Consider the following 22865-nt stretch of genomic DNA (forward strand, 5'->3'; position numbering starts at 1 on the left):
TGTTGGTGGCTGGATGAACGCCAGGGACCAGCTGTTTCCTGGCCCATGCACCCCTCACTTCTGCCCCAAACGCCTCCCCTCCTTGCAGTGGGCCCAGGAGTTCGGGCTGGCTGGCATGGTCTGCAGCTGCACAGCTGCCTTAGACAGCCTGGGAGGAGATGCCGGCCTGTGGCAGGCAGACGGACAGGGCTGAGGGCACTGCTTTTCAGTTCAGCGAATAGAATTTGAGGAAAACCCTTCACTTGGCTCTAATCTTTTTCTAAATTCATAGATTCAGGGCTCCTGCTTAGCCAAATGCTTCTGGAAAACAATCACAGAAGTAAGGTTTTGCAACTCCTTCTCAAAATAGAAATATGACTAAATGATTGAGAAAACAAACGTTAGTTACTGGGGCTTTCCAGAGATTTTCTGAGCGACATTGTTTCCCCGGGGCTTGTAATCTTTCTGTCTTGACTTTTTAAAAACTGGATGAATTGAAGATACGCTATAAATTCAGAGCAAAACTAAATACACACAATAAAGGGGAAATGTGTTTATTTCGTCTTTATATAAAAAGGAGAGAAAATCAAACCTAAGCAATGAAGAAGTTCACAGGCTTTTGAATTTAATAATTTTTTTGCACTTAATGAAGAACACTATAATTACAGCCCTGTTGTTTCAGCTTATAATGTGGTTTAGGAAGCCTGCCTGAGATTACAGATTTCCTCCTACAGAAACCATTTAGTGATGGGATTGGGGAAGAGCTGCTGCATTATTAAGTAAAATACAAAGCATTTCTTTCCACTGAGCGTCTCTGGTGGAGTGGAACTTTTGAGATTTAATATTTATATAATAATTTGAACTCTTCATGTGGGACAGAAAATATACATATTTCATACTCACTCACATGTTTATAATGATAAAAGGCTGTGAGACCACTGTGCCCAGCCTGCCAGTGTGGACGAGATCACCGGCCAGACAAGCTGTCGCCGACTCGGTGCACAGTCCCCTGGGCCGGTCTCTGTGCTCTGGCTTTGTCACCCGCACCGACTCAGTGCTAGGTGGGGCGGTCCCCGTGGATCGTGGATCTTCCGGGCCCCGGGGAGGGGCTGCTTGGTGAGGCCGGTGGGAGGTGTATTTCCTGCAGTTAGTTGGCCGTGATGAAGCTTTGCCTTTGAGCGTGTGGAGGCCGCAAATGCTGCGGGCGCCCTGGAGGAGCTGTCCCCAGAACGTGCAGTCTGTCGTCTAGAAGATGCGTGACAGTACTCGGAGGGTGAGCATGGTTTTAGTCTTGGCCTAGGGTTTCTGCTTGTGAAAGTGCGTGGGAGGCCGCGTGTGCTTTGGGTGCCCCCCCTGCAAACCAGGGGGGAGAGCGGCCGGTAGTGGTTCCCGCTTCACGCCCTGCTGCCTCGCACACAACCTTGGGTTCTTTTTGCTGGTTTTCCAACCGAAGTCGGTGACGTGCGCGCCTGTGCGGACGGGGCGCCCGGGACACGGCTGTCCCCGCGCTGGGCCGGCGGGGAGCAGGGCGTTTCCACACAGACACCGCACGCGCGTGGCCCCGGCCTGGATCTCAGGCCTGGAGACTGGAGTCTGCGGGGACAGAGACGAGGGCCCGACTCTTGGCCTGGACCCGGTGCTCACACACCCGGGACATCCTACCTTTTACCTGCGAAAGGAACTGCTATGAAGCCACGGTCGAAACACAAAACAAAACAAACAACAAACACAAAAACCTGGAAAAGATTTTCAAGTCAGTTACTAAGCTATCAAAATATTTTAAGTCAATCGCTAGATCATTGAATACATTTTCAAAAGAAAACCCATCCGACCTTGACGGTAGGTACCAGAGGGCTGGCTGTGATGTAACCCCCACGCGTGGTGCACACAGAGGTGGGATTTCCTACGAAGTTGGTTTTGCCACGTCCTTCCGTGCGCCCCGCGTGGAAAGCGCCGTGCGTTGTCATCCCCTGAAGATGCCGAGCGGACGCACCACCCCGCGTGGCCGCGCGCGTGGGGAGCCTCAGAGGAGGTGCCGCCGTGGGGGCGCGGGGCTCCGGGAGCGGGAGCTCGCGCGGGGATGCTCGGCGCGGCCGGCTGCTCAGCCCGGTACCTGCCGTGCGGTGGAGCCGCGCCGTCCTCCCGGCTGCGCCCCCGACCACGCAGCGCGGGCCCCTCGCTCATACGTGGGGGGCAGGCGCCACCTGGCGGGGACGTGCGCGCAGGGCCGCCCCGGGGCCCCCGCCGCCCCCCGCTGCCCCCGGGCCCCCGCCCCGGCCCCCCCTTGCACCCGGCCCCCCCGCCGCCCCCGAGCCCCCCCCCCCCCGCCGCCCCCGAGCCCCCCCCCCCCGCCGCCCCCGAGCCCCCGGAGCCCCCGCCGCCCCCCGCCGCCCCCGGCCCCCCCACCCTGGGTCCCCCCCAGCCCCCGCCCCGCCGGCCCCCGAGCCCCCGCTGCCCCGGGGCCCCCGCCCCCCCCTGCCCCCGCCGCCCCCAGCCCCCCCCCACCTCCCCCCCCACCCCCCCCCCCCGCCGCCCCCGGAGCCCCTGCAGCCCGGAACCCCCGCCGCCCCGAACCCCCCGAGCCCCCCCCCCCGCCGCCCCCGAGCCCCCCCCCCCCCGCCGCCCCCGAGCCCCCGGAGCCCCCGCCGCCCCCCGCCGCCCCCGGCCCCCCCACCCTGGGTCCCCCCCAGCCCCCCCCCCCGCCGGCCCCCGAGCCCCCGCTGCCCCGGGGCCCCCGCCCCCCCCTGCCCCCGCCGCCCCCAGCCCCCCCCACCTCCCCCCCCCACCCCCCCCCGCCGCCCCCGGAGCCCCTGCAGCCCGGAACCCCCGCCGCCCCGAACCCCCCGAGCCCCCGCCGCCCCGGGGCCCCCACCTGCCCGCACGGCCCAGCTGCGAGACGGCCTTTGTTCAGCCGGCCTGACACGTGCCTGCTTTTCAGACTGGAGACTACACCAGTCCGTTCTCTGGATTTTTTAAAAAACGGATCATTACAATTTCCTTGTAAACACACAGAATTTGAACCTTGTGTTTCTGGATAACTAAGCTGCAGGAAAGCTCTGAAACCACAGGCCTGCTCCTAGAACCATGGCTTTGCTGGAGGTTCCGGGCTCCTTGTCCCCACAGCCTCCCTCTGCTCGTCGTCTCTTAGACACGTGGTGTGGAAGGAAAAACCCGCGGGTGTCAGTGAAGAGCCCTCCTGCTAATGCTCCCTCCGGGCCTCCCCTGTAAGGAGGCAGGGCCAGCGGAGCAGGGGGACAGCAGTGGGTGCCCGCTCCCAGCCCCTCCACTGCACGCCCCTGGGGACCAACTAAACTCTCTAAGCGGCTCTTGGCAGCACTTACTTGCATTCGCCTTGTAAGGTTTCATTTGCTTTCTTTTTACCTGTGTGAAATGGAAATGTTCATGAAGAGCATCGTCCGTGAAGTTTTGTTTAACCATTTTTCTTTTGACGTTTCCTTGCATTTCTTTTTTTTTCAAACAGACAAGTTATAGTTCGCTGCTAGATGTTGGAGGTGAAGGAAAGCGTATGAAATGCCCAGTGACATTGAAAATAGATTTGAATTCTTTCACTTCAGCACGGATTAGATTAAAACAAAACAACCACAGCAACCCTATGACGTGTTTTTATGGTCTAGTCGATGAGGAACCAGTTAGTGAACCCTAGGTTTCTGGAATGTGACTGTGTTTTATGGTGGGACAGACTACTGGTTAGTAACTGGCAGCGGTGGGTGGACCTGGAGGTATTTGATTAACCTTTACAAAGTTGATTCTGTACTCACCCGCTATGAAAGCTTTTGAGAAAATTCTTTTCAAGATTCTAAGCATTAGATTTTCTTGTGTAATGTGGTTACTTTGGTTAGTCAGAAATGTATTTAATTTCGACCTGTTTTTCTTGAGAAATCAAAGCATGGCTTCCAAGGTGCTAAGATATTGATACATTTTTCTATTGATGTAAATAAGTTACAGTTTTGCAAGTTATGTTAATACGTTAATTATTTAAAATGAAAACTTGTAAACTGTATTCAATCATACAGAAAACCTTAGGGAATAAAATATATGTTCATTTATAAAAAATTTTAAAATATGGCTATTCAGTTGTCACATATTGTTTTTAGCCCTGTCAGTTTCCTTATCATTTAGACTTTTTTATTTTTATCATTTTTATAGTTCACAGTGTATGTATTCTCAATAATATTATATGCAGAGGTTGCCAAAAGAAATGTATACACATTTTAAGAAAGGAAAAAAACTGTATTAGCATTGTAATGCAATGACTGATGCTGGCATTCGTTTGATTAATGCCATCTTTTGTGTGAATGTCATACTACACTTTGCTACTGTAATACAATTCAACTTTGAAAAGTAATACGTAGAAAACATCTCTTAAAATGTGTACATTTTTGCCCCCCATATCATTATGTAAATCAGAGAGCTTTAAAAGACAGTTTCCTTTTCACTTAGACTTTCTTCTTACTATTTTTGTAGCTTACATTGCATGCATAGTAAGCGAAAGAGCTTTAAAGCACTTCTTCAAAAGAAACTTTTCTGACCGTAGGCTTGAACCGTCCCTGACAGATGCTGGGCTATTAGAGGCACTGCTTTATTAGTCCCTGGGGAAAACGAAGCTGCCCTTTTGGGAGGAGAGGTGCGCGCCCTGTCCTTACCTGCACCTCAGTGGACGTGGTGCTTCTGCTCCCGGGAATCTCAGGACCTCCTTGTTTGCTGGAAGCCCCCTCTGTCACCAGCCCCGGAAGTAGGTCCCTGGGGCACAGGCTCCTGGTGGCCTCTGCATAAGCACACGGATGCTAAGTTTGTCTTTGCTGTTTTTCCTTTATTTTTCCAGAAGGGGAGCTTCCAGATTAAACCAGCCCGTGGCAGTGTTTTTCAGCATTTCTTTCTTTCACAGAAAGCTTAAATCTGGTTTGTTAAGTGGAAAGCCCTGTGGGTTTTGTCGCCCAAACTTTTTCTTAAGTATTTTCTACTTCATATCCAAAACATCTTCTGAGAATAATGCTCCTGCTTCATTTTGAGCTGGACGATAGCTCTTCACCACATTTCACTGAGGATCAGTCATTTCGTTTCTGCGATTCTTTAGCTGAAATGTCTTTCCAGTGACTTTCCCAGACTCCTGGCCCGCTTCTCTTTCTTAATTTCTTGCAATTTCAATTATCTTAGTAACTCCCAAATTTCAACTAAATCATGCCTGTTGTTCTCATTTCTCTCAAAAACATCGGACCTTTATTCTGCCCCGTATCCTTTTTGGTTTCCCAGTCATTCTTTTTTAAAACAGGTGGAAAAAAAAAGATAAAGGAAGAATCTTCTGAGAAACATATTTAAAAACTGTCGTGTTCTTGCTATCGCATCAAGACTGTGGTATCTGTAATATTTGTTACAAAAGTGACTAGAAATTCACAAGCAATAGAATTAACTGCTGAGCTCTCAAAGGTCTTTTCAATAGAGTAGTTCCTATTACGGGGATTCTTGCACTCGTTGGAGGGGGACGTTGTATCAGTCCGCTGGTAAAATGTGGCTTTGGGCTACTTTATACCCAGTCCCCCACACACTTGTATAGACATAGTTTGGTGAATCTTTCTAATAAAGGGGACAGTTAGGAGGGACATGCTGACCATCTCACAGCTACAGCTGGTGGGGCTGGAGAGCCATGCACCTGAATGTGAGGTCTGCTGCCAGCCCCGAGTTCTGGCTGTCATTTGAGGTCGTCACTACAAATACTATGTCAGGATTTGAAGTGAAGGGGTGGGGGTGCTAAGCTCCCCCCAGGCTGTGCCCAGCTGGCCTTCTGCTCGGGAGGGCCTTGGGACAAAACGTCTCTTCCTGTTTCAGCGGCAGCCTTGCCCAGCACACTGGTGGAGAGCGGTGAGGTCCCCTGTCTCAGACATCTGAGCCCAGCAGGTGGCAGGGCAGTCACGTGCTTATGCATACTATTTTGGAGAGAAGCACCTCTTTTAGAATTGTATGACCCGCAGTCATCTGGGGTCCACTCTGGAAAGTTCTGGAAACTTGCTACACATGTGAGGTTTACTGCTTTGCCTTAAGTGCACCCAACCCAAATCTGGTTCAGTTATAGGAAACAGCAACCAGGGCTTCATGGCACCTGATTGTCCAGCATCTTCTCAACAGGGCCATGTGCGAAAGGAGTGGCCCGTCCCACATCCCGTGAGACACTGCGATACAGACCGACGGACCCCTGTGGGTCTGAGCACGTTCCCATCTCACACATCACCGTACACGTGCTCGTGTCGGCGTGCCCCTGTCTGAACCGGGAAACGAAAGATTAAATAGTGCTTTTCTTTTCCAGATTCACTCCACGTTGAAACAACCATTACAAAAATCTCATTTATGTTTTTATGTCTACGAGGATACGAGAGTAGGTTATCAGTCAGTTCCATAGTTTGCCTTCACGGATCAACTCCTGATTTCATTGGTTATCAGCATGCCGTTTCATGGCCCAGCTGATGACACTGGGAGTTCTTGGCAAAGACGGCCTGAGTTATGCTGTGGCCATGACACAAATCAGAGTTCAGTTCTCGGATCTGTGGGAACTTGGCCGAAGACAGAATGCCTCAGTAATAGGCTGTCTTAATTTTTTCGCAAAAACCAGACAGAGGGCATTGTCCCAGCCAGACCTTTCTTCATGAATCCCAAGCTGGTGTCCGATTTCACTTGTGGAGCAAGGAATTCCCAAGGTGGGTCACCTTGGCACTGTCAGGTGTGAGGAACGCACGACGGCCTCCCCCCGAGAGCGAGCAGGCTGCCGGGGAGCCTGGGTTCCTGATGTTCACCCCACCTCGGGAAGCGGCCTTGCACTAGAAGTGTGTTCCTAGGACCCACTCAAAGGGACCCACGACCAGACTGGTCACTGGCTTAGTAGTCCGCCCCTTCTGCCCTGGGGCCGTGTGCCTGCACTCGCCGTTTGGCCGCTGCAGGCCCTCGGGAGTTCTCGCTGAGTTAACTCCCACTGTGCTGTCCCTTCAGCAGCACTGAGCTGCTGGCGCGCACACAGTCCCCTCACACAGCCGTGTTGGACAGGAAGGGACTTACTCCACCCCTTTCGTCAGTACATGATGGTGCCCCTTCTGCCACATGCCCAATGGCACTAAGCAGTGACTGAAACATGGTTTGCCTTCTTCGAGCTCAGATCCATTGGGGAGAGGTAGACAATGACATATACACACGCCAAGCAAGGGACGTGCCGGAGCTGAGGCCAGGGTGTGTGCGTATGGCGTGGTGCTTTTGCAGGGGTGGCAGGGGCGGCTCCCTCCTACGTGGCAGAGCTCTGACGTCTGGGGGCAGTGTGTCAGGGGACAGCCAACCCAGAGGCCTGTGGTGGGCCGGAAGCCAGGGTGCTGTTTGTGCGCACGCCTGAGCAGCGCGGACGTCCCTGTGTCACGTTGGCATTTGTTCCATTACACCTTAACAACGTGTCATGTAGGATTTTCCAGTGACATTGTTCCAAAATTTGTGAAGTATTCCTGCCATGCGTTGTTTGAGCAGATGCTTGTTCACAGGTTTAGTTAGAGCAGAAGACTTTAAAAGGGAAGGGCGAAGCTTGAAATCTGTGCACCTGCAGCGTGGCTCTCGTCCCCCCTCACCACCTACAGTTCAGTGTGACGGAAAGCCTGGCGGTTGGCGATAGTCGTGTGCGGGTCAGGGGTCCCTCCTCTACCTCGTCACCTGTCCTGAGGTTTCCTTCAGCTCCGCTTCACGTCCTCCCAGGTGAGCGTTACTTCTGCTACCTGGAGCATCTGTATAACCTGTGCACGCCACTTCCTGGGTGAACAACCCTGTTTGCCCACTGCAGAGCCTTGTTTGTTGCTGAGTGATTCGGAACCTGCAATCGTTGTGGTGACACGGCCCACTTGTCGCACCGTTTTCGTCTCATCTGGAAACTGGAGTTCTTTATTGTGTTCGTCCCTCCCTCTTTCCTTTTCTGTCCCACCTCATGTTCATGGGGACAGAGAACAAAGGGTTAACGTCACTCTTGTTGCTGGGTCCCTATAGAGAGCTGTCATGTCTGAGTCCTCAGCGGACTTTCTGCATTGGAACAGAATTCTTTTTGGTGGCGGCTCAGATGCGTACGTCTGGGAGCTGAGAGCCGGGGCTGAGCTGTGGGACACTGTTTACACGGAGACTCCTTTGGCGTTTTCTGTTCAGCCACACTGGCCTGCAGCCCAATCCTGTGCCCTCCTGCCCTCCTGGTCTGTCTGCTGGGTCATGGCCTACAGGCTCGCTCAAGTGTGGCTCCCCGGGGGCGAGGGGCCGAGGCCAGAGTGGACACGCTGACACCTTCGTGTCCGGCCTCCCCTGACCATTGGGCCACCCACGGCCATCTCCCACAGTGTATGTTCTTTAACACAGCCCTGTAGGTCTGGAGGTGGCCGAGGTGCCTACAGGTGTGAGGGTTTCCCAGGCGATTCCGGTATGAGTTGTGGTTGGGAACAAGTGCCCTAACTTCAGCCTCCTGAAAGTGACTCCCTAAGGAATTATCCAGAACATGTGATTCTCATGGTTACCGTGTTAGTAGAAGAATCTTCAGTTCCAAGACCCTACCCCCAGCCCGGCCAGCCTTGTCCCTCCGTCCGCAAGGCCCCTCCTTGGGACCCTGGCCTCCGAGCGGTGGACGCAGCAGGTGTGTGTGAGGCTGTGGACAGCGAGGGGTGGGCTACCACAGGCGTGTGGGGTCGGGCCGACCACCTCCCAGCCCGAGGCCTTGGGTAGCCTGCTTTCTGCCTCAGTTTCCTTCTCTGCAAAATGGAGATTATAGCCTTTGCCTCTTGGATGGGGTGCGGGAGCCAGGTCACGCGTGCAGAGGGCTCAGCGTGGCTCAGGCTGGTTTGTGAGTGAGGGCGAGTCCTCATTAAAGGTGAGGACCAACACCTGTGTCGTTCCCACCACGGCACCAGAAAACCAACCTCCGTTTCCTCTGACTCCACTATAGACATTTGTAGCTGATAATAATAAGAGTTGCTTGTGTTCATGTCAGAATCCATCATCTGTGTTCACAACTGAGCTGTCTCAGGTGAGGAACTGGGGAGGCTGATCAAAAATCTGCTGATAGCGAGAAGTCAACCCGTGCAAAACGTCCTGTGTACACCGGACACAGAGTTGCTTGCGGTGACCACAGGTTTAAATAAAGGACCTCCTGAGGGTGTTTGGTAACCGGGGGAAGACCCACAGTAAGAGCAGGAGTCATGGGTTTGGGCTTGGTGTGTTGCATTAGGAAAAGTTTCTTTCCGTCTTTAATGTTTGACAGACCGGAGACCAGCCCCCTGCACACGCCAGGAGAGGTGGGTGATGGCTGCAGAAGCGCTCTGCAGAGTGGAATAATAAGTTGCTGTTTTTAAAGTTATAAATTAAGCAATGACAAAGCATTTCTTTAACAAAAGTGTCCCCCTTCCGTCACTCCAACGTGCCTGCAGTATCCAGTAAGACACAGTGACTCCTACAGGAAAGAGCCTCGGGCACTGATGACGGCGTGGGAACTTGCGGCTGGCTGCGGGTAGCAGCTGGGCGGTCCCTCTGTGCACGGTTCTGAGAACCTCGGAGCGGAAGGACTGCAGAGACCCCGGGCAGCCACGTGCACGGGCGGGCCCTGGTCCCTGGGGCTGGCTTCAGTTTCCCTGCACCTCTCAGTGAGAGGGCTCGCGGGTTCTCCGGCAGCCCTGCCTTCTCGTCGGCCTCCCCAAAACCCATTCTCAGTGACTCCCAGTGACTCGTCCTGTAGTGACCCCGACACTCCTGAGCTTGGCCACCATTAGAGTTGCCCAGAGGTTTCTTAGAAGAAGATGGACGCGTGGGCCTTTCCCCCAAAATCTGGCTCATGGTCCAGGCACCAACCTAGGGAATTTCTTAATAGTGATGGTTCATGTTCTACCTGGATGATTCTAGTGTGCAGCCAGAATGCTACCCTCTATGAACTAGTTCACTCATTCACTCATTCGTTCGTTCGTTCACTCTGTACTGAGTGAATGTCAAGGTTTGCAGCAGTCCAAGCACCAGCCCTGTTTTAGGAGGAAGGTGCTAAGTCTAAGGTCCTGCAGTCACTCTTCATATGACTTGGTTTCCAGAAATGTCTGCCCGTAGGCCTGTGCTGGACATGCAGCCACTCACCTTGTGTCTCCCTGATGTGTGTCTCAGAGCCTCGGCTGGGCTCCATAGCTGTCTGTGCTCTGGTCTGTGCCCTTGGGCCCTGGCAGTGGCTGAGAGTGATGCCACTTGACGTAAAACCCTGGAGAGGGCAACTTCCACTGTGCTTGTGGTCCCCTAGGAACCTGGAGTCTTTTTCATAGCACAGCTCTAAAGCCAGACTGTTCCTTTCCTGTGTTTCCTTATCTTGTTAGTTTTGAGTGTTGTTCCATGTTGAAATTTTTCAGTGAAGATTTTGGCCTTCCCTCTTGGCTGAGTGTCAGTCCTGGGTCTTCTAAGCTCGTCTAGTCCCGTTTCTTCCTCTAGGTCACAGTGAAAACTGGGCATGGGGCTGTGGGAGGACAGCCTGTAGCACCCACAGTACACTTGTCCCTGGGGTCCTGGCCCCCCAGTTCACCTCCGTGTTCTAAGCCCAGCCACGTTCCCACTTGTCCCCGAGATGGTCAGGATGTCCCCTGACTGACCAGTGTGCTAAGCTTGTCAATGAAGGAAAAACCATGTTGTACAGTGAGAAGCTTTCATGGTGCCCTTGGTTTTTTTTCCCTAAACCTGGGATAAATATTTTGAAACTATTCCTATTTTATAAACCAGAACGCCAAGACAGGCTTTCTCTGGTCAGTTGAAAAATATGTTATATCTGTGTTAACATTTCTACACTCTACTTCCTTTGCCTTTCGGTGTGATTTCAGTGGCATGCACGTTCGGCGGTCCCAAGTAAGGTGAGGTGTGTAAGAGCCAGTGCACAGGTGTGCCACACCGCCCTTGGGTGAGGCGTGCACACGAGCCCCATCTCTCCATATTCTGTAGTCCGTGGTTGGCCTGGAAGAAAAGGACATTTATTTACAAATGCATTTGACCTGCGCTTGCTGGGCTGAGGTAAAGGGATGCTGGCGGGTCTTGTGTGTCTCCTCTGGGTCCCTAAGCTGTTCTCGCCCAGGTGCAAGGCCTAGAAGCAGGACCGCAGGCCAGATGGGCTCCCTGGGGAGCAGGCTGGGAGGGGCGGGGCAGTGGGTCCAGCAGGGAGCCGGGGAGGTGGGTCCCTTGAGAATCTGAGTCCCAGGGTCCATTCATCCTCCCCGTCTCCTCCTCCTCTGTCCTGTGGAACGAGGGTGTGGAGAGTGTCTGGGTATTTTGTGCACCTGAGCTGTGGTTGCCAGAATTGTGTAATAAAATATTTTAAGATGCTTAACTGCATAAGTAAAGTGTCACATGTGGGGGAAAGTGTTGGTTGTAGACTAACACTGAGAAATATTAAAGTGTTGGGCTCTCTTAGTTTATCTGTCAGAAAGGAAATCACAGCGAACACGAGTGGAGAAACCCAAAAGGGCCTCTTCATGTGCTCCTCTCACCGTTGTTGGGGTCAGAGGAGGAAACTGCTCCCGCGACGCCTTAGAATTCAGGCAGCTTCACTGACTTTTCTTTTTAAAGACTCTCACTGATGACTCTCAAGCTTTCTTCCCTGTATAATTTTAATAGCTTTGAATGTTTGCCTTCTCTTAAACTTGAAGACGGTGCCCCCCACCCCACCCCCATTTATCTCGTCCTCCTGAACTTTGATCGATGATGGCAGTGTGAATGCAGTGTTTGCAGTTTCCTGTCTGTTCATTCACGTCTCAGTCCCCACTGAGTCGGGGAGAGCCCCCTCTTTCTAAGAGCTCAAAGTGTGGCATTACTAACTTGATGGCAAAAGGGTCCACAGCTCCAGCAATCATGCAGAATCCAGCGTTACCACAGCAATGCTGCCCTGGTGTCACCAACCCTTGACAGAGTCTGATTTCTGGACAGGACATCCCAGTGCTCCCAGCAACCTGGAGAGTCTGGGTGACAGGAGAATCCTATACATTTATGGGATTAATACATTGTATCCTTTACTCATGCAAGTAAATACTGCAATGACCTTTATGAAGCAGAATGAATGGGGGCAGAAATGGGGAGACACTTAGGAAGGGAAGCCAGACACTAAAAGGGCCTCGTTTAGAGGATGTGAGAAGCAGCATTGCAGGCAGAGAGTTAACCATCCGAAAGCCTTTTTGCAGAAACGGAAACTGAGAGCACGGAGGGGAGGACATGCGTTTCTCATGGGGTCCTTGGTCCTCTGCAAATGCCACCTCCCTTCCTGTGTGCCACCGAGGAGGAGAGCCCAGTGCCCGAGCTCTGTGCCGGACCCCTAGTCGAGCTGGGACAGGACCAGGTGTGCTGCCTCCCGGCTGCCGTTTCCTGGGCACCGGCGGGTCTCTCGTGGGGACCACAGTGCACAGGCCTGCTTTCCACGTGTGTGTTTTCCGTGAGCGGGGAAAAGAGAAGGGGCCCTAATATGCACTAAGAATTTACTCCTTTGCAAATGGGTGTAAAGACAAAATCCAGCCTGCACAGCGAAGCCCAGAGCAGCCATGCAAGTGGAGGGAGCACTGACGACGGCTAACGTATGTTTTTTGTTATGTTCGTTTTACCACAATAAAAAATAATTAAAGAAAAAATAAAAGGGGAGTGCTTTTTTTCTCTGAAGTGTCCTTGGTCACTGTACTCATGTTCCAGAGGTCGTGGCGTGTGTGTGTGTGTGTGTGTGTGTGTGTGTGTGTGTGTATGAGTGTGTGCAAGGTGAGCCCGGCAACCCCAGACTTGGGACGTGGGTCCGTTCAGTGCTGGAGTTTTAAAACCACATCTGGGAAGGTCCTGTTTAGAAAGAAATGGGGGAATGGAAAGTGTTTGTGGGTGATGGGCATGATCAGCTGGGCTGAGGAGAGAGCAGGCCATGGGAAAATGTGCACAAGTGTGTGCATGTGTACACGTGTGTGCACATGTGTGCGGCAGCATTTACTCTGGTGTGTTGCACGTGCAATGCACATGTGTGGGGTCACGCAAATGCCCTGCATGCTTCCTGGGGGACAGTGGGGCCCCCCAGGCCGTCCGCCTGCTGCAGCACCCAGGGGTGGTGCACGGCAGAGCTGAGCTCCGTGTGCCTGCCATGCCATGCTGGTGTCTGAGCCCGTGTTCTCACCTCCGTGCCGCTCTTGGCCTCCTGGTCACGATCAAGTTCATTTATCTACCTAAAGCATATAATGCCATGCTTGAAACTCTTAGCTGTTTTCCTCGTGTACGTCCAGTAGAGGGTTTTGTGCACGTTGCTTCTAAGGGGGCCGTGTGTTCACTGAGCATGGTGACTCGTGAGAACTGGCAGAATAGTGGCTGGTGGCTGGGGGTCGCTGGTGAAGTGAGGGCTGCGGGTCGTGGGGACAGTGTGGGGCCAGGTCCGTTTTGTGATGGTGCAGGTGGTGGACCTTAGTTCTGTGGGAAGTCCACCCTGCAGATGCAGTGCCCTCGTGAATAGCATCGGAAGTGGCACCGGAGAAGCACACCAGACAACGGAGTCCTGCACCCTGTGGGGTCACTGGGGTGGGGTGGGGCTGCAGGGTTTGGAGGTCATCTCGGCCTGCCTGACCTGGGCCTGCAAAAGCTTCACAGTGGGAGGTGGCAGTGCTGTGCGGTCCCCTCACTTCGCGGGTTTATTCCAGGGGCCGTTCAGCGGCAGTGCGGGGAGCAGAGGGCAGGCGCCGGTGCTTCTCTGAGTTGCGCTAGAGTCTGATTTTGAAGTTGAAGCCCTTAGAAAGCTCCAGGGGTCATGCCCTCAGGCTGCCTGGTTTGAAGAAGCACCTCAGCTGCCCTCCTGTTACCCTCATTTGGTCTCAAATTATCCATGTGCCTGCCCCCCTGTTAACTGTCCTCCTCGAGTGAGAAGGCCACTGGAGAACAGCACGGTCTTTTCTCAGTTTCCTCAGGTAACAGCCCTGCCCCCGGCCCACGATGACTGGATAACTCGGTATGATGTCATCTGCTTTCAGTTTCTTACTCCGCGTCTGGTCAGAGGCACTGGGTCTTCTGCTGTGGTGTCTGAAAGTCCTTGGGAGCACGCAGCGCTTTGGGGCTTTGGCAGATGCTTTGCAAACCCCACGGACGCGCAGTGTCGGGTTGCATAGCTAAGAGTTGCCCTGCTCCACTAACAGCCTTTGGCATGTGTTTTCCCAAATCCACATTCCTTTAGCACAGGAAACACCAGTCCCCTAACCCCGGATGCTGCTCTCTATGAAAATTTAAAAGTGAATTTCGCATAGCGAGCGTCAGACTGAGTTAATCAAAGGCCGAGTCATTCCCCGCCAGTCGCAGGTGACACGCCTGTTCCCTAGTGGGGCCTTCTGAGGGAGACCAGACACCGCTAGGGACAGATGAGTGGGAGCCGGCAGGAGTCGGAAAGTGTATTTCTGCCCTGCCTTACCTTCTCACCAGTCTGCTGACCACTGCACACTGGCCCTGTTTCCTACGTGGACATAACCCTGTAGAATTGCTTGTGAGCGGCTCACTACCTGCCTGCTAACTGGAAACGAGCCTTCGTCTGCACTCCCTTTTGTGATTGGCAGGATCCTGAGGGTCCCGTCAGAATAGACGGGGATTCCTGAGTCTTAATGCTAAAAATAGACGTGGAAAATATTTAAAGAGCATTCTGGGAACACAGATACCGACATTCCATGGGAATGTTAAAATCTCCCAAAGAAATCTTATTTCAAAGCCAGCAGTACTGGGCCTTCTCACAAGAGAACACGTCACGTTCCGTTCATCCCTCTGTGGCACAGCTGTGACGAGACAGCCCTCTTTCCAGGGCGTATCGATGAGGAAGGTTTAAGAGACACAGAGACATTTGTACACCTTCTGAATTTTGACTTCTAGGTTTAAATAACTCAAGGTCATCAGTGCAAACTCAGGAATTTTTCTCAAGTCGTGTTGAACCAGTCTGTCTTTGCAGAGGCTTTAAAACCTTGGCTCAGAAGGTCAGGGGCACAGCCCACGCAGGCAGTGGTCTTCCCAGCGTGTGGCATCCATCTGGGAAGAGACGAGGCCCCCTCAGCCCGAGCCCTCCTGGGGCAGGCACTTTGTGCGCCGAGGCCATCTCTCTCGCACAAGCACTCTGGCAGGACCCTTCAGAGGTACCCTGTTTCTCTCGGGCATCCTGCCTGGAAGGGTGGGGATGAATGGCTTGATTCACCCCTTTCCTCTAACGCCTCCAAGGGAAACTTTTGGTGTCCAGGTTTTGGACTTGAATGTTGGACCTTTTGAGAGTGAGTCATAGGGGCCCTTTGGGGATCAGGCCAAGTTGGTCGGTGGTTTCTGAGGCAGCCAGGGGTCCCTTGGGCGCAGTAAGCTGTTTCTGGCCCTGCCTTGTGTGGCCGCGGACCACGTGTCAGCCTCTCTGCGCCTCCTGACCTTACAGTGGTCGGGGTGATTGTGGAACTCCAGAGGGGCCCCAGGTGTGCCTGAATTTAGGAGGTTCTCTGAAGTCATGGGAAGCCTTATGCTGTTGCGAAGAAGTCTTTTTCCTGGTGTTAGGGAGAACCCGTTACCCTCTGTTCACTAGGGATTGTGCAGCTGTAGGGAACTAGACACGCAGCCGATTAATTTTCCCCACAGTCTCTCGAGTCGTTTTCATCCATTGGAAAAAGAAGCCCCACCCAAAATACCACAGTTGCCCTTCAGTTTGACCAGCTCTTCACAGAGCTTTGTCGCCAGCAGACCCCTCAGGGTCGCTGTGAGTTCAGAGGCGGACGTGTCTCTCCGCGTGCGTGCCACAGTGCCGGGTTCTGTTCCCTGTTCTGTTCTGATGAGAAATGGTAACTTCACGTTTTACATTTGATCCTCCAGGGGGAAAGCCACACCGCTGCTGCTTTTCCGAAGACATAGTCCCGACTGAGCTCTCCAATGGAGACCAAAGTCACACCCTTGGAAATAACCCATCAGGAAAAGACAGCGCTGGGCCCAGGGCAGACACCACGGCCTGTGTGTCCCTCCTCGGAGACGGCGGCAGACAGAGCTGCAAGAGGCCGGAGCAGCCCAGGTTTTCTATGGATTTGAAGATGCCAGCGTTCCACCCCAGGCAGGAGGTCCCTGGCCCCAGGGACACGGCAGACTTCCCCTTGCATTCGGATCAGACGTTTCCGGACAGAGCAGATCTGCAGTTCTCGTCCCGGAAGGAGAAGCCGTGTGACCTGCACAACAGGGAGCGTTCTGGGGGGGGGAAAAGGGCGCCGGCCCCAGAACTGACCCCGCTGGACCTCAGTGAGCGGTCGACCCGGGATGACCGCGGCCCCCGGGAGCGGGCGTCCTCGCTGCAGGCGGCGCTGGCCGTCCACCCGTGTCCTTACTGCAGCCATGAGACCTACTACCCCGAGGTCTTGTGGATGCATGAACGCATCTGGCACCGGGTCAGCTGCAGCTCCGTGGCCCCCCCGTGGATCCCGCCCAATGGCCACAAAAGCATCAGAAACAACTTGGTTTTCCTTGTCCGGAGCGGACGCACGGGCCCCCCACCCGCCCTCGGGGGCAAAGAGTGCCAGCCTCTGCCTATCGCTCGGTTCACGCGTACCCAGGTGCCCGGAGGGGCACCAGGGCTCAAAGGCACTGCCTCGCCCCTGGGTGGGACGACCAAGGCCACTGGCACACCTAAGAGCAGGGAGGGCCCTCCCGGGGGCCCCTGTGTGCTCTGGGCGGCCGGCTCTGAGGGGCCTCGGCAGACCAAACACAGCCAGGGCCCCGAGCAGCCGGGAGCCCTGGCCCAGCTGCCCCCGCCGAGGCCCAAGCAGGAGGCCGGCTGCAGACCGGGACCCACAGCGGGTGGCAGCGGGTCCAGCAGAAGTGCCACCCCCACGTCCACGGTCATCGCCCGGGCGGGCTCCCAGCCCCTAGTCCCCAGCAGGCTGGGGGACAAGTATATGATGCCCCCGGCGGGGGCCAGCCTTGGCCCCCCAAATAAGCACAGTGCCCCAGAACCACTGAAAGCCAAATTTAGCCCTCAGCCTCAGGGTCAGCCTCACGTGAAAGGCGACGGGGGCCCCCCTCTACCTCCCCGAGAGCCCCCCTCCAAGGCCGGCCAGGGCTCCAGAGGGAACGCTGCCCTGCAGTCCCCGTCTGTCCTGCAGGCCGTCAAGCAGGAACCCACACCTGAGGGCCCCGAGAAGCCTCTGGACGTACTCAGTATCTTTAAGACGTACATTCCCAAGGACCTTGCTACTCTCTACCAGAGCTGGGGTGCCAACGGCCCTGCACTGGAGCATAGAGGTAAGCCGTGCGGGCTGCCTGCCCGCCCGCGTGGGCGCCGTGGGCACTGTGGCACCGCCATGCTCACTGGGCTCCCTCCCTCAGGAGCCTGTCCTCAGGAGGTCCATGCCTCCCCTGTGGTCCCAGAGCAGACCAGAGCGGTCGGTGTCACCCTGCCCGCCCCAGCTCGGTTTCCCCCTAATTCTGCTACTGGCAGGTGCCACCTGCTGTCCTCGGGCACCTGGCCCTGTGGCCTCAGGGCCGCTCCCCTGGTGACGCTCCTGTACGAATGCAGCTCCGTCCTTGGCACACTGACGCCTGACGGGAGCAGCAGCCTTGATGGCACTTCATTTTCTTGGTCATTTTAAACAGGATCTGTACATGCTCTTTGTCCCTGGTCTCTCAAAAAGACAAGCATGTTCATTCGAAGTGATTACTTTAAGTTTCCTTTTTTATACATACAAATGTAGTTTAAAAAATACCAGTATGCCACCCTTAGTAAGCAAAGCCTTGCAGACTGTGAATGGACCATATAAAGTTTGGGGAATTGACTTATGCTAAGATTCTGGAAAAAATATACCTGAAATCGTAATCTTCCTTTGCTGCCACTCCCGCAGTATTGATTAGTAATAGTAACAAGGAGGCATTGCCAGCAGTTTTCCACACCTCCATTGACCCGCCCTTGACTGTAAGTTGAAGGTCACTGTCACTTAACATCCAGCACACTGGGACATCTGAGTGTTTCCCGTTAAAACCTCATACAAACGAAGCCCTGTGGCGCTTAGTCTGCCTTCACTGTGTGAGCGGTCCTAACCGGCTTTGGACAGAATTGTACAGCACGCACCTGGGCCTTCTTCAAGCGGCTCACCGTTCACAGTGACCTTTGAGAGCCAGTCCCTCAGAGTCCAGGAAGCTGGAAGCACTTTGGGGGACATGTTCAGGGTTCAGGGGATGTCGTGTCAGCAGAGAGCCCCTGAAGTCTGCCGTGTGTGGTGTCCGGGCACACAGCGCCAGTCTCTTACTAAGTTCCTGGTGTTTTCCTGTGACTTGGGCACTTGCCCAGATCCACAGGTGCCTGGGCCACCTGGGCGTGACAAGCGATGCCTCTGGGTCAGCGTGAGAGGGAAAAACTAGGGTGGTTTTTGAGTAGGAGAAAACGCCAGTGTCCCGGGCTCCGAGACTGTGCCATCCTTGCTTGAGGCTGGCCTCTGCCCCTCTGCCGAGGGGCACTGAGCCCTGTGGCACGTGCTCAGAGCCAGCGCTTCCTGTGAATTTTCCAGAAAGAAGCCGAGAGCCTGGACGCCCAGAGGTCGTGAGGGGCTTTATGCCAAGGTGGTCACGTGATGCAGTGAGCACCGGTATGTCCCCTTTAATGTTCTCGTCCCTTCTCCCTGCACCGGTGTTCTGTGCATAGGCTGTACCTGGGCAGACGGCCCTCGGTAGCTGGTGAAACGTGGCTACTGTGCAGCCCAGTGTTCTCACTTTTTCAGATTGCAGTTACACAGTTGCAGCCATATTTTCAATTCATGCAGATTATTTGCTAGGAAATGGAATAGAGTCTACTGGTTGGCCTTTTGGATCTGAAGCCAGCCTCAGTTCTTTAGAAATAGGTTTTCTTGAGCTCTAAAGCCAGGATGTTTTAGACATGAGAGGACAGGTTAGTGTCAATCTGCACCTGTGCTCCCGCTGACTGTCACATGTCTGTGCAGCCCTTCTCTGTGATTCCACCCTTCCAGCAAGTGAACTAGACATTTTGCACCCGTGTTTTAATGACTCCCACCCAGTAAACTGGAGTTTAGCTGGTTACATCCTTATAATGTGCACGGACTACACAGACCTAAACCTGCCACTTCACACCTAGGGGACATCCCCCCCTCTTTAAGGGCTCTTTGGTCTTCCCTGTGGCCTGTGTTTTTGTGTTTTAGTTCCCCCCCCGCCCCCAAAAAAAGAGAAGACACTTTGAGGTTAAGGTTTTGAGAATTTCACATGATGGAGATTGAAATGCAAAGTAGCCTGAGATGTTTTCCTTGTCTTTAAATTTTTAAAAAATGAATGGTTCAAAGGCTTTTTTTTTTTAAAGGAGAGGTTAAATATATATTTTTAAAAGGGAAAAGTGCTCAGTTGTCCATAAAGCGTTTGTGCTCTTGGATATTCCGGTTCTAGTGTACACACTGAAATATGGTGATGTCTGACCCCATTTGTGGTATTTCCGTTCACTGATGAAGATTTCTTGGGGGAAATGCTTTAAACGTTTTGGCTGCTCTATACCACGGTGCAGTTTCAGGATCACAGTCTCCATGTTTAGGGAGGGACTGAGGGCAGCTCGACTAAAGCTCGCGTTGGCGGGCCCGTGCAGCGGACTTGCTGTTTGATCCGAGGCCTGGCGAGGGGAGACCCGCTCCCCGGAGGCCGTTCCCTCCGCTGGACTTCCGTGTGGCTGCTGGTGCCAACTTGCGGGCCATTCAGAACCAGCCGAGTTCTCCCACAGGACAGTCCCTTGAGCCTTTCCTGGCTGCCCTCCTGCTGAAGCCCTCCTGCCTGTGTGGGTCTCTACCTGGCGTCCAGGGCCGTCACTGGTTCCTTTCTCCTTTGAGGGTTTATGACGCTTTTAAAGTGTTGTATCCGGAGGGAAGGGCGGCAGCCTCGATGTAGTCTGACTGTGTGTTTGAGAGGTGATCGGAGGATTTGTTTCTTGTCATGGAGAGAGTTCTGTGACTGCATTTTAGGAAGCGTGTGCAGCCACGGATCTGCACAGTCTTGTGACTGAGGTTTTCGTTCCCCACGGGTCGCTGGGCGCCTGTTCTTTCTGAGCACCTCGGACACTTGAGTTTTGTATCACGAATCTAGAATCTTACTTAATTCACTGCTATTCAAAATAATCTCTTGGACTTTACCCTACGAGTCTGTCAACACTTCTTGGATCTTGTTTTGTCGTCTGATGCGTTCGCTCTCTCTCGCAGTGGGGTGTCATCGGCGGAGTGAAGGTCACCCCTTCTCATGCAGGTCACTGAGCCAGTGTGTTGCTGTAGCACCACCTTGCACCACCTTGCAGTTGGGAGCAGAAACACCGGAAGAGACTCGCCCAAAGGAAGAGCTACATATTGTGTCTGTAACATCACAGGAGCTTGAAGTCAGGCTCTGTGTTGTCATCTGTGGAGGTTTTCCTTTCAAACAGAGGACTTTGCTGTCAGCCGATGCCTCTGAGACATCAGGTTTTTCAGAAGTTAAGACAATTTTCAGCGACCTCTCCCCCACGTGCATTTTGACTGAATGATGTTTGTGTAGAAGTAAATCTGGAAACCCTGCCAGAAGAGGAAGGATTCACGTGGAAATGACCTCTGTCACTTCACTTAGGGGCTGACCGACTAACCCTTTGAAAAGCGCTACATCTTCTGTAACCATGTGACAGTGTGGCTACCAAGTCTGCAAACATTTGCCTAGGACAGAAATGGTTTGTTGGTAGAGCACTAATAAAATAATAAATCATCTGTGTTTGCAGACTTTGTAGTCAGCCTATATTATGTAATAATATGGACTTTAGAATAAAAAATTAAAGGTAATAGGATAGGATACTGCTAGATAGAATAATATATCAGTTCTTTCTCACTGGGACTCAAAACATTACTTCTACCCAGGACACAGTACGACGGTGGTGAAAGATTTGTACTTCTTTTGTTTGAGTCTTTTCAGACTCTTTATAGGATCTTTTCAAAGAAGAGTCTGACGTGCCTCTGGAAGGCTGACCTCTTCCTCACGTTTGAGTCCACTTTGTACACACACCTTGAGTTTCTAGGTCAGAGTCAGAGCTGTTTGCTCACCAGGTAGTCTTCAATTCAAATGACGTTTACAACCTTTTTAATTAACTCAGAATTTTGGAGTAGCTTTGGCATAATATTATTGACCATAAAGGGCACGGGTCCTTTGTTTAAAAAGTAAAGAGAAAACGGCATGGTAAAATGCATGAGAAAACTGTGTGCTTGTGTGCGTGTGTGCACACGCCTTGGTGCATACTTAATGCAAGGAAATAAGACTGGGTGAGTGAAAGTGCTGTGTTTTTACTGCTGCTAGCTTGGATAGGCATGACTTAGGAAAAGCATTACAGTGACTTAGTTTTTAAATGTCGTGTGTCTATCGCTAACTGGTGTTCTGCGTAGCCACAGGCTCTACCTTGAGATGCAGTCATGCTGTTGTTTGGAAAGCCCAGACCAGCACAGGGTTCTCAATGCCCCATAGGTGTCCCACTGGTGTGTGCTGACAATGAAAAGGAGTGGGGAATAAATAAATTGCTTTGAAGTTCAGATTTCCCTAGACCAAAATATGAGGAAGGAATGGCGCTCTTGAAAGACACATTAGTTAGCGCTCGACAGAGCCGGCAGTGGAGACGTGCACACCAGATGTGTTCTTAGAGCTCCGACTGGGCGTGTGGCACCGCAGCAGCCTCCAGCCCCACTTGGGCCCAGGATGCAGGGATGGGTAGGGGCGGCCCTCCTGCGCTTTTGCTTCACCAACTTGCTCCGTTAAAACTTCCAAGGAGGAGGCACAGAGGCCAGTCCCTGAAGCTACTGGCTGAGCCCTGGTTTTCATGTTTTGTAGTGAATGGGGCGCCCTGTCCCCAGTGGTAAGCAGTGTACCACGCATGACGGGGGCGAGGAGCGGTTAAGATGTGTCCCAGTCTCTTTGTACCTGAACGAGGCCGTGGGAAATCAAGAACCTTTTGGGCAACTCCGTGAGTTTCTCGGAGGCTCGTGGTCATGATTTGTCACGTGACAAGAGTGACGCGCTCTGCCCTGCGGTTCACGCCTTTCTTGGCTTGATGTCCATGAACATGATCTGTAACGTGAGAACGTGTGACATTGTTCTTACCTGTGGAGGCCTCTGAATGTGGACAAGGAGCAGCATCTTGCTTCGGTTTCAGTTAACGTGACTGAGACCCTTTGTCATCCTCTCGCTGCCCTTCGCATTCCAGTGTCAGACTTTTGGTCCGTGGACGGCAGCCCGGTGAGCGTCGTGTTGCTACAGCAGTACCTTTTTCTAGTTCATATTTTTGTTTCTTGTTTTCCCAGTGAGCAGAGTTACCGTTGAGCCAACCTGTGAAAGTCAGGCTCAGGGAAGTGTCTGTGGGGCTACCATTCCATGAACAAGCAGCCTTTGCTTCAGAGACACTCCCAGACACAGAGAAGGCAGGCAGACCAGTCGGCCTGCGCTGCGGCCCTGTTCCAGCAAAGGCTGAGCGTCAGTTAGGGTCAGAAGGGAATGTGAGGCCAGTGTGGGAAGCTGGGCCTCATTCCCAGCCGTCCCCTCTGGGTTCCCTGGGGACAGCATGGGCCGCACAGCTAGGGGCCTGGTGGGCGGGGTGTCGATGGTTCAGCCCCCTGGCTCCTGGCTCAGCATCGTGGTGAGTGACAGAGGCCCAGCCCTGCTGGTTCCATGTCCCCACCCCTGGTCTGGGCCCGGTGTCGCTCCGATATGCCTGATGTGCCGCTGACAGAGCCCTCGATGGCTGGGCGCACATCCAGCTGCTCAGAGCCCGCACACCTGACAGCCGCCGGGTGGGCCCATTGTGGGAGCCGGTCTTAATTCCTTGTAATGTATGCTCGCTGGCGGCCCTGCCTGGGCCTGGGCTGTCAGCAGAGCCTGGA

General features: G+C 53.5%; 1 protein-coding gene across 5 annotated transcripts in view; it reads left to right on the top strand.

Annotated features, from left to right (window-relative positions):
- The window catches only part of ZNF516 (zinc finger protein 516), a 113958-nt gene that overhangs the window by 77865 nt on the left and 13228 nt on the right, over positions 1 to 22865 (top strand). For 4 of the 5 annotated variants that reach the window (XM_081078647.1, XM_081078648.1, XM_081078649.1 and 1 more), the window contains exons 3-4: positions 15835 to 17247; positions 18507 to 18584. In XM_081078647.1, the coding sequence (XP_080934773.1) occupies positions 15835 to 17247; positions 18507 to 18584 (1491 nt within the window). The remainder of the gene's footprint in view (positions 1 to 15834; positions 17248 to 18506; positions 18585 to 22865) is intronic. The other variant, XM_081078651.1, reaches the window with a different exon arrangement.

The sequence above is a fragment of the Rhinolophus hipposideros genome (genome assembly GCF_964194185.1).
Source record: "Rhinolophus hipposideros genome assembly, chromosome: 17".
Classification (NCBI taxonomy): Eukaryota; Metazoa; Chordata; class Mammalia; order Chiroptera; family Rhinolophidae; genus Rhinolophus; species Rhinolophus hipposideros.